This window comes from Sus scrofa, chromosome 10, assembly GCF_054392235.1.
Source record: "Sus scrofa isolate SSC_HxYL_T2T_F1_AM1 chromosome 10, Sscrofa_HxYL_maternal_Yorkshire_Landrace_v2.0, whole genome shotgun sequence".
In the NCBI taxonomy this organism is placed as follows: Eukaryota; Metazoa; Chordata; class Mammalia; order Artiodactyla; family Suidae; genus Sus; species Sus scrofa.
This window is the reverse complement of record NC_139392.1, coordinates 52,668,199-52,696,124: the sequence shown is the minus strand read 5'-3', so window position 1 is coordinate 52,696,124 and position 27,926 is coordinate 52,668,199. Positions and strand designations below refer to the sequence as shown.

At 41.5% G+C, this 27,926-nt stretch overlaps 1 protein-coding gene across 2 annotated transcripts in view; it reads left to right on the top strand.

Moving 5' to 3' along the window:
• The window catches only part of ERCC6L2 (ERCC excision repair 6 like 2), a 129,145-nt gene extending 105,588 nt beyond the window's left edge, over positions 1-23,557 (top strand). For both annotated transcript variants that reach the window (XM_021064596.2, XM_003357697.6), the window contains exons 18-19: positions 12,616-12,797; positions 20,717-23,557. In XM_021064596.2, the coding sequence (XP_020920255.1) occupies positions 12,616-12,797; positions 20,717-21,689 (1,155 nt within the window). In that variant the 3' untranslated portion in view covers positions 21,690-23,557. The remainder of the gene's footprint in view (positions 1-12,615; positions 12,798-20,716) is intronic.
• The last annotated feature ends 4,369 nt before the right edge of the window (positions 23,558-27,926 follow it).

The following is a 27,926-nucleotide window of genomic DNA, read 5'->3' as shown; positions in this document are numbered from 1 at the left end:
GTAAGGCCCTAAAAGACCAAAAAAAAAAAAAAAGAAGAAGAAGAAGAAGAAGAAAAAGGAAAGTACTACATAAGGGAGATTCCCCACAACGATTTTCACAATGAGTAAAGGCTCCCTAACTCTTAGCTCCACAAGTTAAAGGTGTTATAGCTCCATCTGTTAAAGATGGTATACTGGCAGATCGTGTAAAGATGTTAGTCATTTTATAGCAGCATAAATGCTGGTATTCTTCCTCTTCACTCCTTATCTCTCAGCTATTGACCATAGTACTGATATAGCAAACCCACTCATGAAGAGAGAACGTGGAGAGTGGTGTCCGAAGGTATCCCTACCCGTGCAAGACTTTGTGAGCTTTCCTCGTCTGGCAGTAACAAATCTGAACAGTCACTTTGGGGCGTAATTTTCCGTCTTCCAAAGTTCTGTAAAATACTTACTGCATTTCGGAGTGGTTAACGAATCCGACTAGGAACCATGAGGTTGCGAGTTCGGTCCCTGCCCTTTCTCAGTGGATTAACGATCCGGCATTGCCGTGAGCTGTGGTGTATGTTGCAGATGCGGCTCAGATCACGAGTTGCTGTGGCTCTAGCGTAGGCCAGTGGCTACAGCTCCTATTCCACCCCTAGCCTGGGAGCCTCCATATGCTGCTCGAGCGCCCCGAGCAATAGCAAAAAAAAAAAAAAAAAGACCAAAAAAAAAAAAAAATAATTACTGCATTTCTTTTCCGTAGCACATGGGGCCCATCTCAGTTTGGTGCTAGCCAGTTTTTCCAATCTCATTCCAAGACACTTATTCAGGATTCTTGACACTAACTATGGGCCAGGCGCTCTGCTAGATCCTAGGGATAGAAAGATGCAGGCTCGGAGTTCCCGTCGTGGCTCAGTGATAACAAGCCCAAGTAGTATCCATGAGGACGCCAGTTCAACCCCTGGCCCTGCTCAGTGGATTAAGGATCCAGCATTGCCTTGAGCTGTGGTGTAGGTCTCAGATGTGGCTCGGATTTGGCCTTGCTGTGGCTGTGGTGTGGGCTGGCAGCTGCAGCTCCAATTCGACCCATAACTTGGGAACTTCCATATGCCATGAGTGCGGCCCTAAAAAGACAAAAAGAGAAGAGAAGAAACAAGACAAGAGAAGAGAAAAAAGATAAAGAAAGGAAAAGAAAAGAAAGATAAACAGGCTCTTGCAAGTCAGTCTGCAGTTTATGAATCAGTCTCCAAGTACTTTTACCTTCCATGTCTTTGCTCTTGTGGTTCTTTTGCTTAAAATTCCATTTCACCTGTGTCTGCCTATTGAGCTCCTGCCCCCTGTATTATTGGTAGCAGTTCTCCCTAAGTCTTCTCCAAAGCAGTTTAAGTGTTTTCTTCAGATTCATCTTTACTTATTTGTGTGTGTGCATGTCCTCTGCTACAGCACTTATCTCATTGTCATATGTGGTTATGTATGTCTAGAGGATGCTTTCAGCTGCAAGGAATAGAATAACCATCTAAAAACGGCCTATGGAGTAGGCTCTTGAGCTAATTCACACGACAGCAGGTCTGGAGGGAGGTATCCCCAGGTTCTGTGCTGTAGCCCAATGACATTGTAAGAATTAAGGCTCTCTCATTTTCTGCCCCACTTTTAGTAAGTTAACTTTTAGTCCCATGAGGCCTTTTGCCTCATGTTGCAGGACGACTGCTGCATCTCAAGAACTTGTTTCCTCATACAAATGTATCCAAAGACAGGAAGGAGTGCTTTTCTTCATATATCTGGCAGGACATAATTGGCTTGACTAATCTCAGTTTACCCCCTAAAAACTGAGAGGGCAGTCTGCTTTCCCTGAGCACATTTCTAAGAGAGTCTCAATTTTGTTCAGACAGCAAAAAGGGAGGCAGTGGCATTGGTAGACAATCAACAGTGTCTGGCACTATATTTCTGGTTAGACTGTGAAACTCTTTTGCATTAAGAACTGGATCTTGGAGTTCCCGTGGTGGCGCAGTGGTTAACGAATCTGACTGGGAACCATGAGGTTACAGGTTCGATCCCTGCCCTTGCTCAGTGGGTTAACAATCTGGCGTTGCTGTGAGCTGTGGTGTAGATTGCAGACGCAGCTCGGATCCTGCGCTGCTGTGGCTCTGGCGTAGGCCAGTGGCTGCAGTTCCTATTCGACCCCTAGCCTGGGAACCTCCATATGCCACAGGAGCGGCCCAAGAAATGGCAAAAAGACACACACAAAAAAAACTGAATATTCCTCTATCTTTTTTTCCCAGAACCTAAAACAATGCCTACTACATAGATAATCAGTTAGAACTTACTGATTTTAATTGAGTTTCTTGTCAATATTAAAGAGATTCTGTACATGGAAATGCAAAGAATTCATCTAATTTATTAGTATAAACATGGATTCTTATGTGTACATTGGCTTTTGAACTGTGATCCTTGGTCTAATACAGAAGTTGTGATATTTTTGCAAATTTCCTGCTGAGGCTAGAATCTCTTTTAACATAACCAGAGTCCACTCTCACAGCATTTACAGCAGAATTGTTGGTAAGGTGATGTTTTGTTAAAGGTGTCAGTCATTTTGTAGCCAAGTTACTATCAGAATTCAATTGCAGTTAATCCGTAAACAATTTTTATGACTGTTTAGCATTAACTGCTTAAAACTGGAATTAGAAAGCCACATTGGACTTTTATTCAGTATTTAAGGCATCCTGTTACTGTGGCCAGGTGAGAAAGAACTTTTCACTTTGTTCATAAAAATTATTTGGGCCACGAATATTTACCACCACATACTTGTAGAAAAGAAAACTAGCTTTAGTTTCTCTTAAGAATATCCTTGATGAATCAGTAAAAATTACTAATTTTATTAAATTTTATTAATTTTATTTTTATTTATTATTTTCTTAATATTCTGTTTGCTGAAATAGGAAGTATATACAAGCACTTATTTAACCAAACTGCAAACTGAACTAACCACATTTTTTTTAATGGAACACAATTTGTACTTGAAAGAATGACTGACAAACTGTGGTTATTAAGACTTGTGTATTTGGTAGCTATTTTCTGTCACTTCAGGGAAAACAACAGACAGTACTGGTTGCCAGTGATAAAATTTCATTTGAAAAAGTGAAAATTAAAATAGTGAAAAACATATCTGCCACCATGACCACGAACCCTTCCCAATATTTAAAGATATTCTTGATGCAATAGGTGACGATAACAATGAATATGATTATCCAATGTTGCATAATTGAATGTGTCAACATTTTGAAGATCCGTATAACTGACTTAGTATTTTCCAAATGACCAGTTAATGATACTACAAAATCATACGTGGGAAAAAATTCAGCCAAAATACAAAATATATCAATGAATTTTAATTTTAACAATATAAGAAATTCACTGATTTGGTTCCTGATATTACATGAAACTAACCTTAATTGAATTTTAATAAAGTATCAGAAAAGAATAATTAGAATTCTAGGCCAAAAAGTTTCGGAATTGCCATCTTAGACCATATGAACAGAGTCGCCTGATCATTAAATTTAGTTCTAGTGGAATAGCCTTTCATTTGGCCTTTCTCTGTGTGAAAACTTAACTTCCTCTCCTACACAGATATGATTCAGGAAAGCATATCAGAATAGAAGAGAGTAAAAATGGTGTGGTTATGGGAAATCCACTCTAACTTACTAAAAAGGTGAATCAGTCACAGATTTCAGTTCTTTCCCGTTAAGAATCATCTGCATCAAACTTCACAACTAGTTGCAATGTCCCTGTGTCATTCGTGGCAGGGTGCTTGAAATGTTATTCCCTAGATACTGGAGAGCCATCCACGGCCTTGTAACTGAATCAGCCTACACGGAAGCCTACACTGACTCCAGCTGGAGGCCTGGAGGAAGGAAGTGAGGGCTTAAGCTCCCCGTGGGAAGTGCCAGCCACTGGAAGGGCAGGCAGGGGTGGGTGCCTGCCAAGAAAGACTAATTAAAATGTTTCCATCAGCACCACCCTTCCGTGGTCTTTTCACTAACAGGTATTATTTAGTATAGGACCTGCAAGAGTCTTAGAGACATTTTTATGGTAATATAAATAATACATATAAAAATTTTAAATTGAGTCAAGGCTTGATGTTCATTACTACTTATGGAGAGCCTAAAAGACTAGCAGAATTGTGAATTTTAAATATGGAAGAGGTTGATGGGAGTCCCACATCCAGATTCTTATCCCCTAGATCCTGACATACTAAATCCCTCATTATCCCTCAGGATAATGAGGCTCAAAAGGTTTTTGTTGTTGTTGTTTTAAAAAAAGAGCTTTCCCCAAATTTATACAGTAAGTGACCAAGTAAGGCCTGGACCCCAGAGCCTGTGGCACTGAGTCTAGTGCTTTGACAGCTACCTCAAAAGGCCCCGGACCCTACTCTAGCCTTTGTCTGTGGGAAGTATTAAAGGGCATTTACTCCCTGACCACTGTCCCAGGAAGAATTGAGGGTATAGTGGCAAACACGCCCTGTTGCTGGTCTGCAGGCTTTATTAAAGGTAATTGCCACCCTCTCACCTGGCTCTTTCCCACAGGTTGACTCCTGTGGCAGTGCTTTCATGTTCACAGATCCCAAGGAGACAGGGCTTTTATGTTTCTGTTTGTAGCGTGTGCCCCCACAGTATTCACCTGCACTCCCAAGGCCATCACTGTTCTTTTACCTAAAAGATGGGTTTCTTGGACAATGAGAAATGAACCATTGTACATAAAAAAGGAAGCTCAGAGAGACCAATATAAAATTGTCCTTCCGTGGCTCATTGGGAAAGCAAAGTACTATCAAAAAAGAAATATATATGTATAAAACTATTATATATCTATGATATATATATAACTGAACTGTTATATGTTGCATATACATATATAACATATAGAGCTGTTACACAGAACAGTTATATATATGTGTGTGTGTGTGTGTGTGTGTGTGTGTATATATATATATATATATAAAACTGAATTGTAGCTATTACTTCTTCCAGGAAGAAAACAGAACATAATTGCAAACTTCAATCTCTCTTCCCCACCAAAAAAAAAAAAAAAAAAAAATAGGTTTTGGATTTGAATCTAAGTGTTTGTTTTTTTCAGATCTGCATGACATTTTTAAACATACGTGGAAAATTATACTTCAGTATCTATTTGTGGTGGGTCCTCTAACCAGCTGGCTTTTCTCCAGAGGCTGAGTGGAGACAATTTGGGGATAGCTCAGAGTTGCCTTAGGTTTTTGTTGGGTATTGGAAACCTGCATTTACGGTAATATTTCCTATCTCTGGGCAGAAATCTTGAATGAGTACTTTGAGGATAGGGACCTTTTCACACTTGTGCAAAGATCCTTGAAAGTTTTTGTCCTTTTAGACTCTCAGATGCCATCTGAGTGAATTTATTTACATGTGCTGTGTTTTTCTAGTACTCCTGATTCCCTGCTTTGCAAAGACAAGCAAGTTTATGGCTTTTTATGTGTTTACAGAGTTTGGCCCTTACCCAAAGAGACATTTCTTTTTAAACTTTTGTTTGAACAGATGTGTAAACAAAAGCATTGCTGCCTCTCAGACTTCACTATTTAAGGTTTAATGAAGAAAAAATGAAAGAGCGCTTGTGGGGTTTTTTTGTTTGTTTGTTTGTTTGTTTTTGTCTTTATCAGGCCAGTGTAAGGGTCTTTGTCTACCCAGTGTGCCCACTTGTGGTGGTGACCGTAAGCTCTGTGCTATTCTCAGGATCAAGGTAAACCAGAGAGCTTTCCTGTAATGGGCAGACAGATGCTCTGGTGATCCTAGAATCCATCCTTCCACTCAGGCTTCTTAGTGGGTCAGAACCATTGGGACTTTCCACTGCTTTTGAAAATCTCCTCCTTTTTTCCAGTTTTCTCAATCACTAGTCAAGGCTAACCATCTGGTTATCGAAGAAACAGTGATTCAGGCAGTTGAATCTACACTGCTCCTTGTTGTAATGTATGCCCTGTAAGGTGTTTTCTAGAGAAACCAGCTCAGCAGACAAATCCATTCCAAAATTGCTTAGTAAAGATTTCAGTAAATTCTGGTGGCCACCATAGACAGGCTACCCATCCTATCAGGTTATCCTTCTTCATTGTAGGCTGTCTCTCTCCAAGCTTCTTCTACTTACAGGGAATATGGATGAGCAGAGGAAAGGGAATCAGCATTACCTGCATCAGCTTGGGACATGTCTCCAATAATTATCCCCAAAGAGGTAGAGAAAGATGGCGGAGATTACAAAAGTGTTTCTCCTGCCAAAATGAGAACTAGAGGCTATTCGTGGTTGTTTTTGAAACTCAGTCTCCCAGATTGTGATATTTCCTGCCCAATTTGTTACAGATAGTTGGGAATGGGAACACTGATTCCTATCAACTTTTCTCATTTCCTTGCTATTCCTGCCGAGGTGCCCTCTATAATTCTTTAGTAATTTAGTAATTTAAATGTAGTAATTTATTTTTTACTTCAAAAATTATTCATAGAGGGTTTCTTCCCTTAAACATTCTTTGCATTATTCCAATAAAGTTTCCTAGTAAATAAAGATAAATTTCATATGTAGCAGAGTAAATGGAAAAATGCTAAGGAAATTATATGGCTGTGGGGTAGGGAGGGTATTATTCCCTTTTTCCTTTTCTCAGTACACTGACATCAGAGATTGCTATCTGCAAAACTCTTTAAGAGTCAGTTTAATCTTTTTCTTATTCTTTCATATTGAATATGTATATGTACCTTATCTTACTTTTTCAGTTCTACCTTTCAAGAAATAACTATCAGTTCAATAATTATTTTATTTGTTCTGTTTGTTTGTTTTTCAGGGCCACAGCCTTGGTGTATGGACGTTTCCAGGCTAGGGGTTGAATTGGAGCTACAGCTTCTGGCCTACGCCACAGCCACAGCAACTCAGGATCCAAGCCACGTTTGTGATCTATACCACAACTCATGGCAACGCCAGATCCCTGACCCACTGAACAAGGCCAGGGCTCAAACCCAAATCCTCATGAATGTTATTCAGATTCATTTCTGCTGTGCCACAGTGGGAATTCCTCAATCATTATTTTAATTGGTTCATTTAAAAAATGCTATTTGGGGAGTTCCCATCGTGGCGCAGTGGTTAACGAATCCGACTAGGAACCATGAGGTTGCGGGTTCGATCCCTGGCCTTGCTCAGTGGGTTAACGATCTGGCGTTGCCGTGAGCTTGGATCCCGAGTTGCTGTGGCTCTGGCGTGGCTGGCAGCTACAGCTCCGATTCGACCCCTAGCCTGGGAACCTCCATATGCTGCGGGAGCGGCCCAAAGAAATAGCAAAAAGACAAAAAAAATAAATAAATAAATAAAAATAAAAAAATAAAAATAAAAAATGCTATTTGGCTTAAATCTAATGCCTTGAAATACAGTATACTTTGGGTTCAAAAGAAAAAGAAAGTATTTATTAGCAGAGGTCATTTGAATGTCTCATACTATTGGTCTAAAGATAAACTTTCCTGCTAAGACTAATATAAACCTAGAACTTTACAGTAAGAAATAAGTTGTACAGACTATGTACAGTTGACTGGGTCTGGTGTAAATTCATTTTGGATACTCTAAAAGAAGGAATTTTTCCCTGCAAAACTTCCCTCCTATTTATTATAATCCTAATGTATATCTTTCAAAACTTAAAATTATAGCTTTTATTTTATAGTATTATAAAATTTTATACATGTTTGAATAGTAATTTTTATGATGTATTTTCAAATAATATTTTACAGAGACATGAGAAAAGTGAATAATGATTTTATAGCTTTATAAAAATTAAGTCAAAGCCTATATTCATTGATATTTTGTGCAGCACAGAGAAGTATAGCCTTTGTTTTATAATAACGTTAAGTAAAATATAATCTATAAAAATATTGAAACTCTATATTGTACACCTAAAAGCAATATAATATTGTAAATCAACTATACTTTGATTAAAATAAGAAGGATATTCATGAAGTCTTTGAGGTGAGCCATTTCCACATTAAACTTTTAATTGTGGATAGGAGAAGAGATTGTTTTGGCCAAAATATATTAAACAATTACTATTTATAGGAGTAATATGTACTTGATGTTTTAGTTGAATTAAATAACTTTTAAATTCTGAATTTTATTTTTATTTTTACTTTTGTGACGATAACATCTTTTAAAATTTCAATTATATAAATCAGATTAGGACTTAGATAATTAGCCACGGCCTACCTTTTACATTTTTAGACCTTTTTAACTCTAGACTGAAGGTGGAGGGTTTTTCCTTTTCAGTTTTCAACTGACTGTTCCGTATAGTACATATATGTCCAAAGGAGGAAGACATATTACTACCCATAAATTCAGATTATTATTCCAATATTAATCCATTTGATTTTTAACTGTATGTTTACATTGCCTAAGAATGACTGCCATCTTTATACTTTGTTTTATTTTTAATAAAGATTCCATAAGTTGAATTTGATTTTTTCATAAAAATACCATAGTAGAAAAACCTAATATCCAATAAATTATGAAAATAATCATGAACATAGCAATTACTGAGTTATAAATTATACTCTAACAGTGTGAAGCTTTCTAAAATTCTTATTAGCAGACTATACAAATACTGTACAAAGTTCTTGTCTTCATGAGTCCTTCCTTATTATTATAACCATAAATCAGGAAATCATTAGAATTATGGAGTGTAGAGGTACTTCCTCATTGCAAATCTTGGATAATTTTGAAGAAACTTCTTCAGGAAAAAGTTAGGAACAATTAGGGGCTTTTGCAGACACTAGGCTTTCTGCTTTCTTTATGTTATGATCTCAAAATTTCCTATCAAATACAGACAGTGTTCCAGTTGTTGGCCATTCTGTTCTCCGGTGGAAAGAAGAGTGGATTTACTTTGCTTTCTTGAGCAAGCACTCTTACCCTCTACCATAATAAGGAGTGATAATATTATCTTTTAAATTCCTAATCCAGCTCATTTTACTGGGTTTTGCATAACTTCACCCTTCATTACTGTCTACTTCAATGTTGCCTTGGTGTCATATGACTCCCAGCTTTGTCATTAGTGGTCAATGAGTTTGAGTCCAATCTTACATAGTCTGGAATCTTTTCATCTTGGTTAAAGGCCTTATACTTTGCTTTATAATAAATTATGACTCTCTCCAATTGCAACTGCACTATCACTATTTTCCTTATATCAACTCTTGTAAAGAATACTATTTTACTATAAAATAGTGCAACCAGCTTTTATAACAAGAGTATCAAAGTGTTTATTAAACTAATTAGTAAACAAAATTTTGTTTCACAGCCTTGTTTGAGTAGTGTTAAAAAACTACCTACTAAAATGGAAATCCAAACCTAGACAGATTTAAAAAAAAAAAAAAAAAAGGGATATTGAGCCCATGTGAAAGAATTATATATTTTTTTATTGTCTAAAATATTCAGGTTTTAAAGTATAGAACATTTGGCATAAATTAAAGATCTCCATGTCTGATAGCTATGATTGGAAAAGTTGAATTTTCCTGAAGAATCTATAAAACTAAGTGATTTAAGAATAAAATTATCTTTTCAAAATATGAACTTTGTAATGCTGCCAGGGTCAGAAAGACCCAGCATAATCATGTAAATAATTGAAAATTGCCATTGTCTGGCATGAGTTCTCCATGACCTCAGAAATTGCAATATATGAAGAGGGAGTGTTCTTGGTTGGCCTGTTTCCTTCTCTTCAGTTTACTCCCTTTATCCTCTTGTAAACATTCCCATGACTCCTTATAATAATGGATAATTTTTTTTTCTTGGGAATCATCAAAGGTTTTTTATTAGGAACTTTTAACTTTCATCTTGTTTTCTTGTGATGTAAAATAAATGCATCAAACATCTTTCAAGATCAGCAGTTTCCTCTCTTTATTAATAATTTTTCATATTTAAGAAATGATGTCTTTGAGGAAAATACTTTCAACTTGACTGACTGATACAAAGCCCTGGTTTAAACCAGCAACCTGGCATTTTGTGTTTGTCCATCTGAGCCACAGTAGATTTTGAAGAAGTCATTTTCTTTTCAGTAGAAATGGCTTCCTATTAAAGAACATATAAGTATGTCTTATTCAATTTATTTCAATAAAATAAACTTGAATAAAAATTAAAGAGAAATTACTTATTTTAAAAAGGAAAAAAACTAACTGTGCCATCCTTAAAAAGGGAAGAGGTTGGGCTTGGCATTTTTAAGCCCTTAAGGGTAGAGTCTCTTTGTATATGTAAATATTTTAGTTCTCAACTACTTATCCTTGTGGCAGGAACATAATAGGTGCTTAGTAAATAAATATTTATGGAATGAAAGCCCTTCCCTACCCACATTCAGTGATATGTGCCACTTCAATCCCAGTGACCTCCTATAAAAGAAAAAAAAAAATACATTCATTGCCTAGTAATTTCTGTAGTATTTGTATGACTGAAAATTTCTTAAATGATAGTTTAACTGGTTGTAGAATTCTAGATTGATAGAATTCTAGATTGATGATAAGACTATTATCTTCAATCCTCTGGTGGTGGTGGTGGTGGTGGTGGTGATGACAAGTCTGCCTTTAGTTTGATTATTATGTTTGGTGGGGTAGTTTATCCTTTTTTCTCTCGTAGTTTTTAAGATATTCTCTTTATCTGTGATATAAAAAGGCACAGATTTATTTTCATTTTTCCCACTCGAAGTTCTCTCTTTTTTAGTTTGAGGATTCATGCCTTCTTCACTTCTCGTCAGCATTATCTCTTCCATTTTTTTTGTTCTCTCCTTCTAGTATTTTAGAAATTTTGGTATGTCTTCTCTCTCTTATTTTTCTTTGTCTTTTTAAATTTTGTTTAATCTCTGAACTGCACTTTGCGTAACTTTATTGTACCAGTCTATAGCTATCATTGTAAGGCTATTTAGTCTGCTGCTTTAGTCTATATGTTGAGGCTATTACTATGTCTATTTTTTTAACCTGTATTTCCTTTTTAGAGTTTATATTTGGTTCTTTCTCAGATCTGGTATTTCACAATACCTAGTTCTTTCTTTATCTTTCTGGACATGCTAATTACTTAAAGTCTCTTTCAGGTTGCTTTGTTATCTGTAACTCCTCAGAAATGGATTCTCACATTTGTTCTATCTGCCCACTTTCATGGTGGTGGGTTTTATAATTTTTACCTGAACTCCTCTTTTTTTCCCCCACTAGAATTGCACACATTCTCTGGATTTTAAAAGATGTTCTTCATTTTATTTTTGTATTCATCTTTCATTGAGATCTGTGTTTTCACTGGTTCTGACCAGTTTTTGTTTGTTTGTTTTAATGTTGGTTTCTAGCTTAGATTTCTCCATACCATGCAAATGCTACAAAATCAGATTCTATAAATGGCACAGGTTGGGCATTCTATGTTTTCACCAGTGAGTCTACCTGGAGCAAGAAGGTAGCCAGTTTCTATTTTATGTCCCCAGTCTGAGCTTTCCTAGCTTGAATATGCAAATTGGATATCCTCTTAATTCCTGCTATATTTTTGGTTGATTGGTTTGCTTTTGAATTCAGAGAGTTAAATCATTTTCATCTTCCCTCTACATATGGAGTCCTGCAGACCCTAACTTAAGACCCTATCCCTGGGGGCTGCAGACCTTCAGCCACCACTTACCACTATGTTACTTCTTTGGTTTTGGCATCTAGAGATTTTCCTTTCTTACATTTGAGGACAAATACATTTTTGTTGTTTTTGTCACATTACATACAGTATTTCTTTTTTTGGACTGAGATAGGGACTTTCCACATATTCATCATATCATTTTGTCAGGGAAATTGGAACCATATAGTTTAAAATTATTTTTTTCTTGATCCACTCTTTTAACAATTTATGTTAGCAAGAAATCCTTAGTCTGTAAAATAAATATGATTCTATCTATAATTTCAACCTATTAAGATAGTTAATATCTTAATCACTAAAACATTCTTGCAACCCAGTAGAGATTGAAGTAGGATTTATGAAAATAGTTGGTTTCAGTATCATATAAAGAAGATTATTTTTTAAGTTTGACTACTTCTTTAAAATTATATAACTGAAAGTCTGCTTAATAATATTGAAATTACTGAATTAAAAATGTTAAATATCCCACTCTATGCCATTATTTATATAATCATAGATTTTTATCCTTATTTAGGAGTGTGGATATCAGCATAAATATCAGTATACCCACAGTCTTGATGAAACATCATTTGGCATACTTTCATTATATCTTTAAGAAAGGTCACAGATGTGGCTCAGATCCCGCGTTGCTGTGGCTCTGGCATAGGCAGGTTGCTACAGCTCCGACTGGAACCCTAGCCTGGGACCCTCCATATGCCACAGGTGCGGCCCTGTAAAAGGCAAACACACACACAAAAAAGTATAAAAAAGATATATCTTAGTATATATATTAAGCAATAGATATAATAGAAACATCATATTACTCCTAAAAGTAATATCTTTCCTTTTAAAGATCTAACAAGATCTGACAATGATATCAGTTGGAGAATATGATATACTAGATTGTAAAGAGCATTGGGAAAAAAGCAAGACAATCTCATTTGACCAAAAAATCACTACTTTTTCCAACTTAGATTTTGCCTTCATCTCTTTTTTCAGGCACGTAAGGTAAAAGTGAAGGGAGACACATTAACACAAACAAAGGAATGTCAACAACCAAATGAAGGAGCCATTTCCTTTCCCCTTTACATCTCACACCCCGTCAGCCAGAAGAAGAAGAAAGTCTACCGGACAGACCAGACTACCTTCATTATTGGAGAAACACCAAAAGGTATCCGAAGGTATGTCATTATAACAACACTAGAATTTATGAATAATTCTCGAAAGAAATATAACTTCCTAGGAGTTCCCATTGTGGCGCAGCAGAAGCAAATCCAACTATGAACCTCGATAGGCTACGGGTCCTAAAGAGCAAAAAAAAAAAAAAAAAAATCGAATTATAATTTCCTAGTAAAATATAAAATTATTGGATTTTAACTATACCTGGCATCTGAATATTTCAGAAAAATCTAAATTTGTACACTTTGAAAAATAGTTCCTAGAGCCATTGTGGCTCAGCAGGTTAAGAAACCGACTAGGGGAGTTCCTGTTGTGACTCAGCAGTAACGAACCCGACTAGTATCCATGAGGATCTGGGTTCGATCCCTGGCCTCACTCAGTGGGTTAAGGATCTGGTGTTGTCGTGAGCTGTGGTGTAGGTCACAGATGCAGCTTGGATCTGGTGTTGTGTGGCTGTGGCGTAGGCCGGCAGCTGTAGCTCCAATTTGACCCCTAGCCTGGGAACTTCAATATGCCATGTCATGGGTGTGACCCTAAAAAGAAAAAAAAAAAAAATCCCAAATGTTTTAGTGTTTTTAAGAAAGCTAATTCCTGAATTGATTTTTTTTAAAAAATATCATTTTATATAGATAAATGAAATAAGTACTTAAGTACATTATAGTCATTCAGCCATTGAAATTTATTGAGTACCTAGTGTGCACTCAAGCATTGTGCTAGGTCCTAAATATACAGAGTAAAAAAAAGAGACATAGAGCTTATGGTACAATGGGGTGGGGGTTGGCATCAAGCCATAAAATTTTCAAAAGTTAAAAAAAGTATAAAGAATTATAAAATGGTGTGTCATAGGAAAGAAATGGACAGGCGCCCTTTGTAGAGACTAATGGGATTGTGAGAGAGACAACTCCCTTTCTATTGGGTAGTCAGGGAGGACCTCTCTAAACAAGTGATATTTAAGACCTGAAGGATAATCAGGCAAAGAACCAGAATAAGAACTTTCTGAAGAGGGAGGAGGTTTGGTCTTTCCCAGGAACTAAGAGAAGACTGGTGTACTTAGTGATAATAAATCAAGCAGAGAGTGGCGTGAGATGAAGGGAGAGAAAATGGGGCTGGAGCATGCAAAGCCTTGTAGATGATAGGAAAGAATTTGGATTTTCTTCCAATTGCAGTAGAAAGCTATTGAAGCATGACTTGTTCTGATGTATGTTTCTAAATCTGTGTGGATTGTTCCAGCTTCTGTGTAGAAGAGGATAGGGGGAACCATAAGGAACTAGATGATGGTGGTTTGCAGTAGTGGTTGCCATGGAGACAGAGGCAATTGAATGAATGAATTCAGTTTGGTGTTGAACTGGTCATTGGGAAAGAGAGAAGACAGGATTACTCCCAACCTTAAGTTTCTGTCTTAAGCAACAGAGTGGATTTACTGAATGGGAAAAACTAGGAGAGACAGAGTTTGGAGTTTGAAAAAAAAAAAGAAAAAAACCTAAGAGTTCTCTTTCACTTGTATTAAATTTGAGATTGTAGGGAAATGTCCTATAGGCAGTGGATGTGCTAGTCTCAGATATGAGGACTAGAGATATAAATTTGGAAATTATCAGCATAGAGATTATACATAGATTATAAATTTTTAGAGCCATGGACTGTATGAACAGCTTAAGAATAGAGCACAGAGAGAAGAAGAGCCCCACCAGGACTGAGCCTGGAGGGTGACCATGCCATACCGCATGGTAGGCCCAGTGTAAGGTCCTGAGAATTTCAGAAAGAAAAGAGCATTAACTTTAGTGAATTAACATTAGCATTAACTTTAGTGAATGGTGCTGAGAACTAGAATCAGATGAAGTGAGGAAAATACCCCTGGAGCTAGAGACCTCTTTGGTTGCAGTCTAAGTAGGCAGATGCCAGGGTGAGGTTGGCAAGGCCCTGGGACTGCTCCTTCTGTTTGGACCTGGAAACTTAGCAGTAGCTGGAGAGCACTGTGGAATCAAGGGTTAGCTTGTTTTTAAGTTGGTAAGGTAATAGAACCTGTTTCAGTTTTGAGGGGAGAAAAGAGATCATGCGAGAGGTGATAATGACAGAGTGAAGTCCTGGAGGCAGGAGAGGCTGGGATCCAGACCACTGGTGAAGGTCTAACCTTTGAGAGGGATGAAGACAGGCACAGATATGGTGATTTTTTTTTTTCCCTCAATTAATTGAGAAAGTCATCAGTACACAGAGAGATTTGGGAAGAAATTATGAAAGAAGTTGTTTATAAAGTAGAAAAGCAAGCTTAGTGAAACTAAAATTCCTAGGTGATGTTAGATCCCTGCTTGAGAGTAATTCCAGCAAAACCAACCATCTGTGCAGTTGTGCAAACTTCATTTAGCAAGCTTCAGCTGCTCAGTTGCAGACAGAATGGGGAAACAGCTGGGTTTCACCAGGAGAAGGAGAGAGAAGCAAGGAAGCTGAAGGATGTTTGCAAAGGAGTGATTGTAAAATTGAACCTAAGCTGGAACAAGGGGAGGCCAAGGATAGTGAGAAAGCCAAAGAGTCTGCTAATTGGAGGACTTGATGAGAGGAAAAGTATACGCCAGCATTGTTATCACTGGAAGTTGAATTGGACTTGATGAGAGGAAAGGTATACGCCAGCATTGTTATCACTGGAAGTTGAATTGGACTATGGTATGATTGAATGCAGGGATTTAGAGGTTGTGCCATTAATGTAATGATGTTAATGGTATGTGGCCTTGGGAGTAGGGGCATGAATCAGGTCTTTGGGGGCGAGGTAGAGATATTGGTGGGCCAGGAATTGGGTGAGACATCCACATGGATACCAATGTTATCAAGATGATGGCAGGAGATGGGAAATGATGGCATTAATCCAGGATCTTGAGTGTTTAGTCACCAGCAGGAGGCAACTAGGAAGTCAGTTAACAAGATGAGGGGTATGAATGGTTAAGCTGGATAGCATAAAACTTAACAGGGAAAGGAGTTTTAAAGAAAAAATGGTCTGGATGCAGCAATGGGAAGCATGAACCCTGAGGTTAAGATGTGAGGTATAAGAGTCTTGACTTGCAAGGGCTCAATGGGAGGTGACATTATCAGGAGGGGACAGAGGGACATGGTTCCAGGGACACTGACGAATGGTCTAGAAGGATGGGGAGGGGGCTAGATCAGGAATGCAGAGACTGGGGAGGGGGGTGAGAAGCCAGTAGTAATGGGTGGCTGAGGAGTAGCGACTGAGGTAAGCAGGGAGAGAAGACCTGGACAGTTTCCTATTGATGGACAATAGGAAAATTTTTATGTTCCAAATGCTTCTATGGTGTGCTTCTATGGACAACAGGAAAATTGTGTTCTAAACGCTTCCCTCAGGGTTTTGGCAACTCCCAGGGAACTGGTCCCTCAGTTTCTTGAGTGCTGGCATAGTGGACTGGAGCAGCCACTCAGCTGCTTAGAGCAGCCTTTCAGCTGATTGGAGCAGCCTCTCAGCTGACTGGAGCTTTGGAGCAGGCCTCTCAGCTGATTGGAGCATGGCCCTCAGCTGATTGGAGCATTGGAACAGGCCTTTCAGCTGATTAGAGCAGCCTTTCAGCTGATTGGAGCAGCCTCTCAGCTGACTGGAGCTTTGGAGCAGGCCTCTCAGCTGATTGGACCTTCCTCTCAGCTGATTGGACCATCCTCTCAGCTGATTGGACCATCCTCTCAGCTGACTGGAGCAGCCTCTCAGATGTCCCTCCATTGCCCAGAAAAGTGATAACCCCATGCTGCTACAGCCACTCCCAGCTTCTCACAAAGAGATTTACAACAATGATTTAGGGTAAATTTTCGGCAGTTTCCTGTGGGCAGTTATTTGGCTGAGAAGATAGTGTGCATCTTACCGGCCTTTTAAGGAGAACAAGTGTCTTATCCCCTGTATATAAAAGTAAAAGTATTAACAGTGATTAGTTTTTGCCTCTTTTTTTCCTATACCCAGCTGAGGGAATAAATGCCTCATGCTAAATAAAAAGATGGGTGGTGTCTGTATTAGAATGCCAACATCTGAACTAGGGAACAGTGTCCAAACCGCTAACACCTCTTTCCTGCTAAGCATCCTGCTTATGTGGCGGGAGAATCTGTACGATGCTGCAGCCCCTTGGATCCAACCTTCACTTCAAAAGCTCAGGCAGAAAGAAGTTGATTTTCCCTGTGTTCCACCCCTTCTCCCCCAGTTCCTCAAAAAGGGAGCTAAAGTGAGTTGTAGCCATAACCACTGTTGATAGACTTGCTCAAAGACGGAAAGATACCTTAACTCTGGTTTCCTTTTTTTCCTCTCCCTTTCTCTAAGTGGCTTATGAGTGTCTACAAAATTTTCCTTGCAAAGTGGCTAGTTTATATCCCCTGGTTGTACCTTGCAGTTTCTTAAATATTGAGAGAAAATTCTTTTAAAGACCAAGAATCACAAAAGCACATTTAGAAGGCAAAAAAATAAAGTGGATTGTAATCATAACTCATCCTGTAAAGGGCAGCCACACAGCCCAATTTACTTGCATGCTGCTCGGGTAGAATAAGGTCTGACCAACCTCTCCTCCCAGAGGTGGTGGAACCTCAGGGTCATGGGTGAGGTCAGCACAGCAAAGGCAAAAATGCTTTGGCAACTACTGAGACACCACCAAGTCTCAGATGAATAAAACATCGGCTGATGGATGTCTCTGACCTGGCCAATAACTTAATCTTCACAGCACAAATATTTATTAGTGAGGCCATGAAAATGGATTTGGAGATGATTAATAAACAAAGTAACGATACTTCATTACTTCATGTGAAGTGAAAACTGAAACCTTTGAAAACATGCTTGTTGCTTTCCAACAAGAACATCAGCCATTTCCAGGACAGAAATTTGGAAACTTGTTTTTGTGTTATCATATATTCTGTTGGCAATGAGAGTCGCTGTTGATCAGGCATAGATTGATAGTACCTGGATTTAGAACAATTAACCGGACCAGTGTGGTGAGGACTCGAAGCCACGGTGCTCATCAGAAGCCACGAAAGAAAGTCAAGAGTGTGCAGTGTGGACTGCCACTAAAATCAAAGGCAACACAAACTTTACATAACGTGGTCTGGGTGGCAAAAATAACAGTGGCTTTAAATAAAGCTCCTATTTACATATCAAAAATTTTATCTTTTCCCCCCCCAGGATTCTCTGTTGTGTACAGGATAAAATTCAAACTTCTGAAATTGGCACAGGGACCCCTCATGATTCTCAGGCTCTTCCTCCCCAGTTTCTCTTTCCCCTCCCACCAGGTCTTCTCGGAACTGGGCCTCTGTTCCCTCTCTCTCCAGAAGGCTTCCTCTCATCTTCACTAACTGGTTTACGGTGACAGCAGAAAAGCCTTCTCGGAGTTCCCTTTGTGGCTCAGCGGTTAAGGAATCTGACTAGGATCCATGAGGATGCAGGTTCCATGCCTGGCCTCACTCAGTGGGTTAAAGATCCGGGGCTGCTGTGAGCTGTGGTGTAGGTCGCAGATGCCGCTCAGAGATCCCACTTTGCTATATGGCTGTGGTCTAGGCTGGCAGCTGTAGCTTCGAATCGACCCCTAGCCTGGGAACTTCCCTATGCCACGAGTGTGGCCCTAAAAAGCAAAAAAAGAAAAGATAAAGCCTTCTCTGCTACCCTGCCCACTACCAAGCACTGGCTCAGTGCCTCTTCTGTGGGCACCACCAGAGCCCGTATTTACCTCCAGCCTGGGATTTATCACTCCCTTCTGGTTTGATTTTCGTGTATCTGTCTCCCTCAACTGTACGCTCCTTGAGGACAGGGAACTAGGGTTTGTTCACTGCTGCGTAGTTCCTTCTACAGTGCTTAGCTCTATAAAAGGGGCTCTGTAAATATTTGTTGCATAGGATAAATGCATGTTTTAAGGAAATAATATAAAAAATCGATATAATTCTAAATTGGGGGACTTGTAATCATTGCTACAACACCATCTGTGGCTTTTGTTTAAGTGAGTTTATTGGAGTTCCCGTTGTGGCTCAGTGGTTAACGAATCCGACTAGGAGCCATGAGGTTGCGGGTTCGATCCCTGCCCTTGCTCAGTGGGTTAAGGATCTGGCATTGCCATGAGCTGTGGTGTAGATTGCAGACGCGGCTCGGATCCTGCGTTGCTGTGGCTCTGGCGTAGGCCTGTGACTATGGCTCTGATTGGACCCCTAGCCTGGGAACCTCCATATGCCACGGGAGCAGCCCTAGAAAACGCAAAAAAAAGAAGAAAAAAAAAAGAGAGAGAGGGAGAGTTTATTAACATTGGCCTCTCCTGACTCAGCATCAGCAAAGAAATACCCCCTCTTATCTTCGTCTGCTTGGGCTGCTCTAACAAAATACCACAGAGTGGGGCTTGAAAGATAAAAATGTTATTTCTCACTGTTCCAGAGCCTGGGAAGTCCACAATCAGGGTGCTGGCTGCGTTGGTTGCTGGCAAGGGCCCTCTTCCTGGCTCGCAGAGGGCCACCTTCTCACTGTGTCCTCACATGGCAGAGCTTTCTGGTGACTTCTTTAGACCTCTTTTCACATTAATTACCCCTAAAAGCCCCTCTTCAGATACAGTCACACTGGGGATTAGGGCTATAACATAGAATTGGGGGGTGGGGGGACACAATTCAGTCCATAGCATCTTCTCCCGGGGGGAAAGAGCAGAGTCTAGCGCCCACAATTCCTAAACAAGCTTTTCTACCTCCATCTTTGCAGGGTTTCAGAAGGTGCATTTCCTCGTGCATGCATATAACAGCTTTTATTACTATCCTATATGAACACTGACACTCATTTCTTCAACCTGACATATTAGTTTAGCAGTCTACACTAAAGTCAGATCAATCAGATCAATACTAAAAAAGAGAGAGTTCCCGTTGTGGCTCAGGGGAAACGAATCTGACTAGCATCCATGAGGACACAGGTTCTATCCCTGGCCTCACTCCATGGGTTAAGGATCTGACATTGCCGTGGTGTAAGTCGCAGACAGGGCTCGGATGTGATATTGCTGTGGCTGTGGCATAGGCCAGCGGCTACAGCTCCAATTCAGCCCCTAGTCTGAGAACCTCCATATGCTGTGGGTGCGGCCCTAAAAAGACAAAAAAAAATTAAATACTAAAAATGACTCTAGGCTTGTCAGTTTAGAACTTTCCTTTAAGCTCATCAAAAAGTGTGAAATTTCTATGCCGTATTTGTGGAAAGAGGAGAGAGGAGAGGAGTTCCCACTGTGGCTCAGCAGAAATGAACCTGACTAGTATCCATGAGGATGCGGGTTCCATCTCTGGCCTTGCTCAATTGGTTAAGGATATGGCATTGACACAAGCTGCGTGTAGGCTGCAGACGTGGCTCAGATCTGGCATTGTTGTGGCTGTGGCATAGGCCAGCAGCTGCAGCTCCGATTGAACCCCTAGTCTGGAAACCTCCATATGCCACATTGGCAGCCCTCAAAAAAAAAATAATAATAATAATAATAATAAATTAATTAATTAAAAGGAGAGAGGAGAAAAAAATGCTTTCCTAATTTTTCAGCATTTTCTCTTTTCTAGTCATCAAGACCCTTCTTTGACAGTTTTATTTCATAGGTCTTGAATTCAATATAGATTTTCAAATACAGATTAGATAAATTATGATTCTCAGGTAAGTCATAAAGTGGTTGACTGGAGGAGTAGCATGCTGAGATCACACCGTTCCCAGGAAATACCTCATAGTATAAATCAGAATAACTTGAAAAGCTGGTGATTTCATGAGCTCAAGTATTTTTTTCAGCAGTGTAAGGAAAGAGGTCATATTCTGCTCAATACAAAAGGCGTGTTCATTGTGGCTAATATATGCCAAGGGAATAAGACTGCATTGTTTTGTCGCTGCATAGCCTCACACTGAATGACAAGTTCCTTAAAAATAAAATGTAATAAAAATAACCACTGGTTTTGTTCATTAAATCTTCAGGAAACAATTTGAAGAAATGGCTTCCTACTTTAAGATGTCTTCTGTAAAGGAATTTGCTAACCAGATAACTAATGCCACATCAGAAGAACGACAGAACATGCTAAGAGACTTTTATGCTTCTCAGTATCCAGAAGTAAAGGAAATTTTGGTGGCTTCTCCTTCGCAATTCATTAAAGATGCCTCTGGGGAAAGAGAGAGAGTCAGGAATAAGTCTGAAAATAGAGAATCTCTTGCAGAAGAAAGGCTGTCAGATTCTGAAACTTTGTCGTTTAAAAATTCTACCCAAAGACAGTTACAAATTTGCAGCCCAAAAATATATAAAGAAAAATCAATTAAGTTTCGGAATCACAGTTTCCGTAGAGAAGAAGTCCTTTCTAAAGATGTGGAAACAAAAAAATTACCTATAAGCTCTACCCAAGAGACTACCAATGGGAAAAACAGCCAAGCTTCCAAAGATCCTGTAGCATCCTGTTCCCTGAGTAGTAAGTCTGGAGCATATGAGTTAGAAAAGGTAGAAGATACCCTGAAAGACCAACAGGACCTCACAGAATTGAGTGTTTCAAGAAATGGACCCCTTTTCAAAGGGGAAAACAAGAAGATAGGAAGTCCAGCGTTAGAAAAGCCTTCTGTGGCAGGTTTGCTTGGTGATACCTCTATTCTGGATGACCTCTTTAAAAGTCAAGGGAACAGTCCCACAAGACTGCCAAAGAAAGTTCTTTCAGGGCCCACGGAGAAAGCAAAACAGAGACCAAAAGATGTCTGGGACATCCTGAATGAGCAGAATGACGACAGTCTCAGGAAACTCACCGACTTGGCAGTAATAGAGACTCTTTGTGAAAAAGTGCCCTTGGCCTCATCCTCCAAAAGGAAAGAGGATCCCGAAGCTTCTCTTTGGAAATCAAATGAGAAATTTCTGTGGAAAAAATTTAACTCAAGTGCTTCAGATGAAAACACAGCTAAGACACAAGAGTAATACATACACATACAAATGAATTACTACAGCCAATGAACTTCTGCTGTTAATGTTTACAACACTAATTATGTTATATATTTGTCAACATACATTTTTAATAAACTCTTGCTTTAGGGTTTTTTGCAGGGTTTTTGTTGTTGTTGTTGTTGTTTTTTCTTTTTTGGCCACCCCATGGCATATGGAGTTCCTGAGCCAGAGATCAGATCCCAGCCACAGTCGTAGCCAGCCTATGCCACAACTACAGCAATGCCAGATTCTTTAATCCACTGTGCCAGACCAGGGATCAAACCCGCATCCTGGTGCTGCAGAGATGCTTTCAATCCTGTTGAGCCACAGCAGGAACTCCTAGGGATTTTTTTTTTTTTTTTAAGTTTAAAAATGTTATCATGTATTTGTTTTCTTTGATACCTGATTTGGTTGTGTGTTTTTTTTTTTTTAATATGATTGTGTTGTAGTATAAACCTCTGTTATGAAATGGAAAAGATTCTAGATTTGTTATCAGGAGACCTGGGGCATTTCGGTTATTGTGTAATTATGTGATCTTAAGTAAATAATTTAGCCTGGTGTGTAGTCATTTCTTGATATGAAATATGAAAGGTTTGAACTTGATCAACAGGAGTGTCCTTCCAATTTAAAAAAGGTTTGGTTCACTCTCCCGGATTCCATTAAGTCATAGGCCAAATTATGCTCAGTCCCCAAATCAAGATTATACTGATGTGTTTCTTTTTTACTAGCATTTGAAAAATTATTAACTGTTTTCCTTTTCCCTCAGTGTCATGTGCTACAATTATGAAATTATTTATATAAAAGTAATAACTAGTACTGAATATATGATGTGTATTAAAAAAGTAAGTTTATGGAGTTCCCATTGTGGCACAGCGGAAACGAATCTGACTAGTATCCATGAGGATGCAGGTTCGATCCCTGGCCTCGCTCAGTGGGTTAAGGATCCGGCGTTGCCATGAGCTGTGGTGTAGGTTGCCGACAGGGCTCGGATCCTGCATTGCTGTAGCTGTGGTGTGGGCTGGTGGTTACAGTTCCGATTCGGCCTGGGAACCTCCATATGCCTTGGGTGTGGCCTTAAAAAGCAAAAAAAAAAAAAGTTTATAAGTGCTCAAAATCAAAGGGTTAATGTTGAACAACTTTATCTGACGCTGAAGTAATACAATTATTATCATTCGCCACAGAACACCAGTGCCTCAGCTTTTTATACAACTATATAAAGCTTTGCATAGTACTTTTGTATTTCTTAAGTATGAAGAAAGGAGTGAACATTTGATTTTTTTTAATTGTTGTATTTTATTGAATTTAATTTATATGGTTTATAACCAATGGAACATGCTCATTGTTGAGTGCACTTAGTTGGAAACCTAGCCTGTGTGTGCACCATGCTAGGTGCCAGGGGTGTATAGGTGAGGCTCTGCTACCAGGAAAACAAAGGAGCCTTGTCTGTAAAGAGTCGAGTCTGTTTTAAAGCCCCTGGCACATGATAGCAGGACCTGAGGCTTCTGCTGACCCACACACAGATAGAGTGTGACAGCTTTCCTTCAGTTGAGCTCCTCAGGCTATGCTAGGAGGACCTGTCCAGAAGATAGCAGTGAATCAGGAAATGGTGATGCTCAGAAATCGCTTTGAATTGGGACTGAGATGGGGGGAGAGGGTCTTTGGAGTACCCAGCCATTGCAGAGTAGAGCCATTGCTCAGAAATGGGGAAAAAAAAAAGCAAAGAAAATTTTTTTCTCAAGGGACTGAATGGCCAAGTATGTTTTTCTTTAGAGCAAGGTTGAGGGCTGTGAAGTATATTTTCATGACCCAGTACATATGTGTTAATACATATATGAATGAAATAAAGTGTTTATGAAATACTATTTAAGGCACATGACATCCTTTGGTATTTTCTCTTCTGTTGTCCTTTTGACTCTTGTGTATGTGTGATTTTTAATGCTTTCATAACCCACTTCAGCTCTGATTCAACCCCTAACCTGAGAAATTCCATATGCTGCAGGTGCGGCCCTAAAAAGCAAAAGAAAAAATTGCTTCTGACAACTAAATTCACCTTCAAGATATGCCAGAAGGGCGGGAGTCAAAAGGATGGAGGGAGAGACTGAATGTCCAACTAGCAGCCCAGTTTTCCCTTTCTGGGCAAGGGGAGGCTCTTTGGCTTTCCCTTTTGCTCCTGTTACTCTGGAATAGCGTCAGGCACCAGGAGCTTGCCCTGCAGGGTTGGACCACTGACCCAGGTGCAGAGCCAATGTACTGCTCTGCCCCCACTTCCCCCTACTCGCCTTCTCCACCCTCCTGTAAGCCCCTACCCAGGAACGCTTTTGCCCAGGAGTCCTTGCCCTGGAGCCCCCTTACCCAGGATCACCCTTGGGGAACCCGCCTACCTCCTGGCTCAGCTTTCCCCTCCAGCCCGGCAAGCAAATATTCGCCAGTGTATGTATCTAGAAAATGCTTCAAATAAAGTAGAGCCCATTTGAATTTTCCTCTAAGCAAAGTCCAGAAGGCCACCCGCCGCCGAGGATCGTGGCTGGAAACCCCCGCTGGGAGCCACAAAACTCAAGCCTCCACACTGGGGAGACGATCTGTTCCTTTGAATCACGTTCGTTTTCTCCCTTTGGGGAATAGCTAATTAAATCAGCTCTGGCTGTACTGATGGAAAACAGGAAAGCAAACTCCAGGGACTTCGCCTCGAGGGCGCGTTATCTCCCTTCAGCCGCCAACCTCAGTAAAGTCCCCGGTCCCTCTATTTGCAGTAAGCGCTGGGTGGTCGCTCTCCATCGGCCCCAGGGGGCTCGTCCACTGTGAAAAATGAGGCAAAGAAGGCAGAGGGGCAGCTCGTTGTGGGGTCCTGCTTCCCCTCGAGCTTCCAAGCGCAGGGAGCGCATAATAATCCCCAACCCTGGTCTGGGAAACCCGAGTGGGACCTTGAGACCCTGCGGGCTGGAGGCAGCGCGGACTCCCCTTGCGCGCTCACAGCCTGCAATCGCTCTGCACGGAGACCCCACTTCGGCCGGCGGGGTCAGAACTCGACGGGTGATGAAAGACAAGACCCTCCGCCGGCCACGCGGGAGCTGAGAGATCAGGCCGAGGGGGGGCCGGGGTCCGCCTCCCGCGTCCGTCCCGCTCGGGCCGCGGAGCCCCGCCGGGTGTGAACGGTGGCGGTTTCGGCCGTCTGGCCGGCCGGCGGCCGGCTGGAAAACCAGCCTCAACTTGACCCCCAGCGCATCTAACTGAGGTCAGGGAAGCAGAAGGGCGGAGGCGCCTGAGGGGTTGGAGGAACCGGAGCTCTGGGTGCGGAGAGAGGGAGGGAAGAAGCCAGGGCGAGATGGAACTCCTCCCAGCCAGTGCCAAGCGCAGTGCCAGCGAGTGCCCCTGGGCAGCTTGGCCCGGACACACCCAAGAACTGCGAAGCCGACTGTCCGAGGAGGAAATCAGGCTTAACACCTCTTCGCATAGCACCTAGACCAGGGCCAGCTGCTCGGGGAAGCAGGCCTCCCACGTGCAAAAATACTCCACGTCCAGCCCGAACTCCACTCCGGTACTCACAGCCCGCCTCTGGGCCTGCAGCTTCTGTCTCCAGTCCCAAGCCTCAAGGGCTGCACACACCCCCGACTCTAAGATCACTCCTGCAAATGCCTCCCTCCACCTTCCTCCCGCCATCAGAGCCCCGCTCTTGGCCCAGGGGGGCGTTCCCAGGTTGTCATCTAGTCCTAGAGGAATGGTCCTGCCAAGGGCCAGGGTCCCACCCCTCCACCTCCCATGTGGATGCCTGCAGGCCCCTCCTGGGAATGACTTGCTCCTCCTCCCTAGTCCATTTTCCAAACTGCTTCAGCCAAGAGTCTGCGAAAGCACACGGAACCCAGGACGTTTTAAACCTCGTGATTTCCTCTGTTAAGCAGGCTAAGGACCACAGGTTCTGAGGGCATCCGCTCTCTTTTGTTGAGCACTTACCATGTCATTTGTTAAACATTGCAAGTGGATATTCTCATTTGACTGTTCAACGACCCTCTGGCGTAGGTGTTATTAAGTGTGGTCATTGTTGGAGTTCCCCTTGTGGCGCAGTGGTTAATGAATGTAACTAGGAACCATGAGGTTGCAGGTTCGATCCCTGGCCTTGCTCAGTGGGTTAAGGATCCGGTGTTGCCCTGAGCTGTGGTGTAGGTCGCAGATGCGGCTTGGATCCCGTGTTGCTGTGGCTCTGTGAAGGCTGGCGGCTACAGCTCCGATTGGACCCCTAGCCTGGGAGTCTCCATATGCCGCCAGAGCGGCCCTAGAAAAGGCCAAAAAAAAAAAAAGTACAGTCATTGTTGCTGAAACGCAGCCTTTGTCCACTGGTGCAACATAGAAACACAGAGACTGATTTGGACGATGGAGGAAAAAATAGCTTTTTTTTGCTTTGCCGGGCAAAGGAGGCCATAGCAGGCTAACGCCTTAAAGACTGTGCCCTCCCTTGGGAAGAACTGCAGGGAGTTTTATGGTAAAAAGGAGAAAGGGTTTTCAGATAGGAATCAGGATTGGGGCAGACACGCATTCTTCTTTCTTTGGGGGAATCTTAGTCATCAAAGCTGGTGTCAGGAGATCTCCGCATGATCCTGCTGGTGGTCTCCTGGGTTATTGCCTAGAATCACAGTACTTGCAAAAAGGGCTTGTTGATCAGAGGTTGGAACAAACTAGGAAAGTTCCTGAAAAACATCACCTGCTCATCATCTTCAACCCACAGGCAATTGTGCTGAGGGGGCCTAATCTTTAGCTTATGGGTGATTGTGTTCAGGGGGCAATTAACCCAGGGAGAAGGACAAGGAAGGACCCTAAGCTGTTCAGTTTTAAGTATTCATTTCTAAAAGAAGCAGGAGGAATAGAACTTTTCTCTTAGGTGTATAAGATGGCCTAGGTCATTCTGTGTACCCTTTGAGGCAGAACCAGGATCGTGCCCCAAGCTGTGCTATTGTCTCTTGACTGTTCCTCCCTGGTCTCCGCATCCCCTTCCTTCCCTGATCAGCAACTGTCTGAACCTGCCCCTTGCAACTCAGGGAAGGCCATGGAGGCTGAAGGAGGCCCATTTCCTTAAACCAAGCAATGGGGGACCCAGAAAGGCTTCTGTGCCCAGGAGCCCCACAGGGTCCTGCTCAGTTATACTTCCATCCCTGACAGGGAAGGACTGACCACAGCACCAGCTGTTAACACAGCTGCACTAAGTGTGTGGGGCAGGTGGATATTACTGAATAGTGATCTGCGTTTCTGGGTGTGGACAAGTTAGAAGAGTCTCCACTTTTGTCTCTTCTTCCTGGCACTCACCTGACAGATGGCACTCTGCTACCATCCTCAAGCTGCTTCTCTTGCTTGGCAGCATCCTGGAGACACGACAGATGTCCTATCCCCAAGGCCGACTTGTGACTTTCTCCTCACTCTGCCACAAACACAGGCTCCTCAGAGCCCTCCACAGCCTACACATTCCCCTCTGTCTCCCCACCCTCATCACACACCCACTCCCCCCAACACACACACACACACACACACACACACACACACACACACTCTGCCATCCCAGCCCTGCCAAGCTTCAGCCTCTGGCCATTTCCTTTGCAAGTAAAGGAAGCCTAGGCTGGCCTGCCTCTGTCTCAGGAGTGGCGGGAATTCTATCATTAATAAGTGGCTGGAAATCAGGTGTCAGCAGTGCTTTCCTTTCTGAGACCCACGATGGCACCACAAGGGTCTGTAGCTCCCATCTCCGGTCTCAGAGTTAGGATGATTCCTCCCACCTGCCCTTCTGTGACTGAGAGAAGATGGGCAGAGACTCAGAGACAGTAAACAGGGGCCACCTGATGTGCATCATCTCGAGGGAATCTCTGCTTTTTTTTTTTTTTTTTTTTCTTTTTGCTATTTTCTTGGGCCGCTCCCTCGGCCCATGGAGGTTCCTGGGCTAGGGGTCGAATCGGAGCTGTAGCTGCCAGCCTAAGCCAGAGCCACAGCAACAGCAACAGGATCCGAGCCACGTTTGCAACCTACACCCCAGCTCATGGCAATGCCAGATCCTTAACCCACTGAGCGAGACCAGGGATCGAACCCGCAACCTCATGGTTCGTAGTCAGATTCATTAACCACTGCACCACGATGGAAATTCCTGCTTTTTATTTCTGTGAGCTTAACTGTGCTTTTTTTTTGTTCCTGGAATATGTATCCTACGAGTGGCTTGGTAACTGAGCGGGACCCTGTAGGGTTCCTGGGCACAAAAGC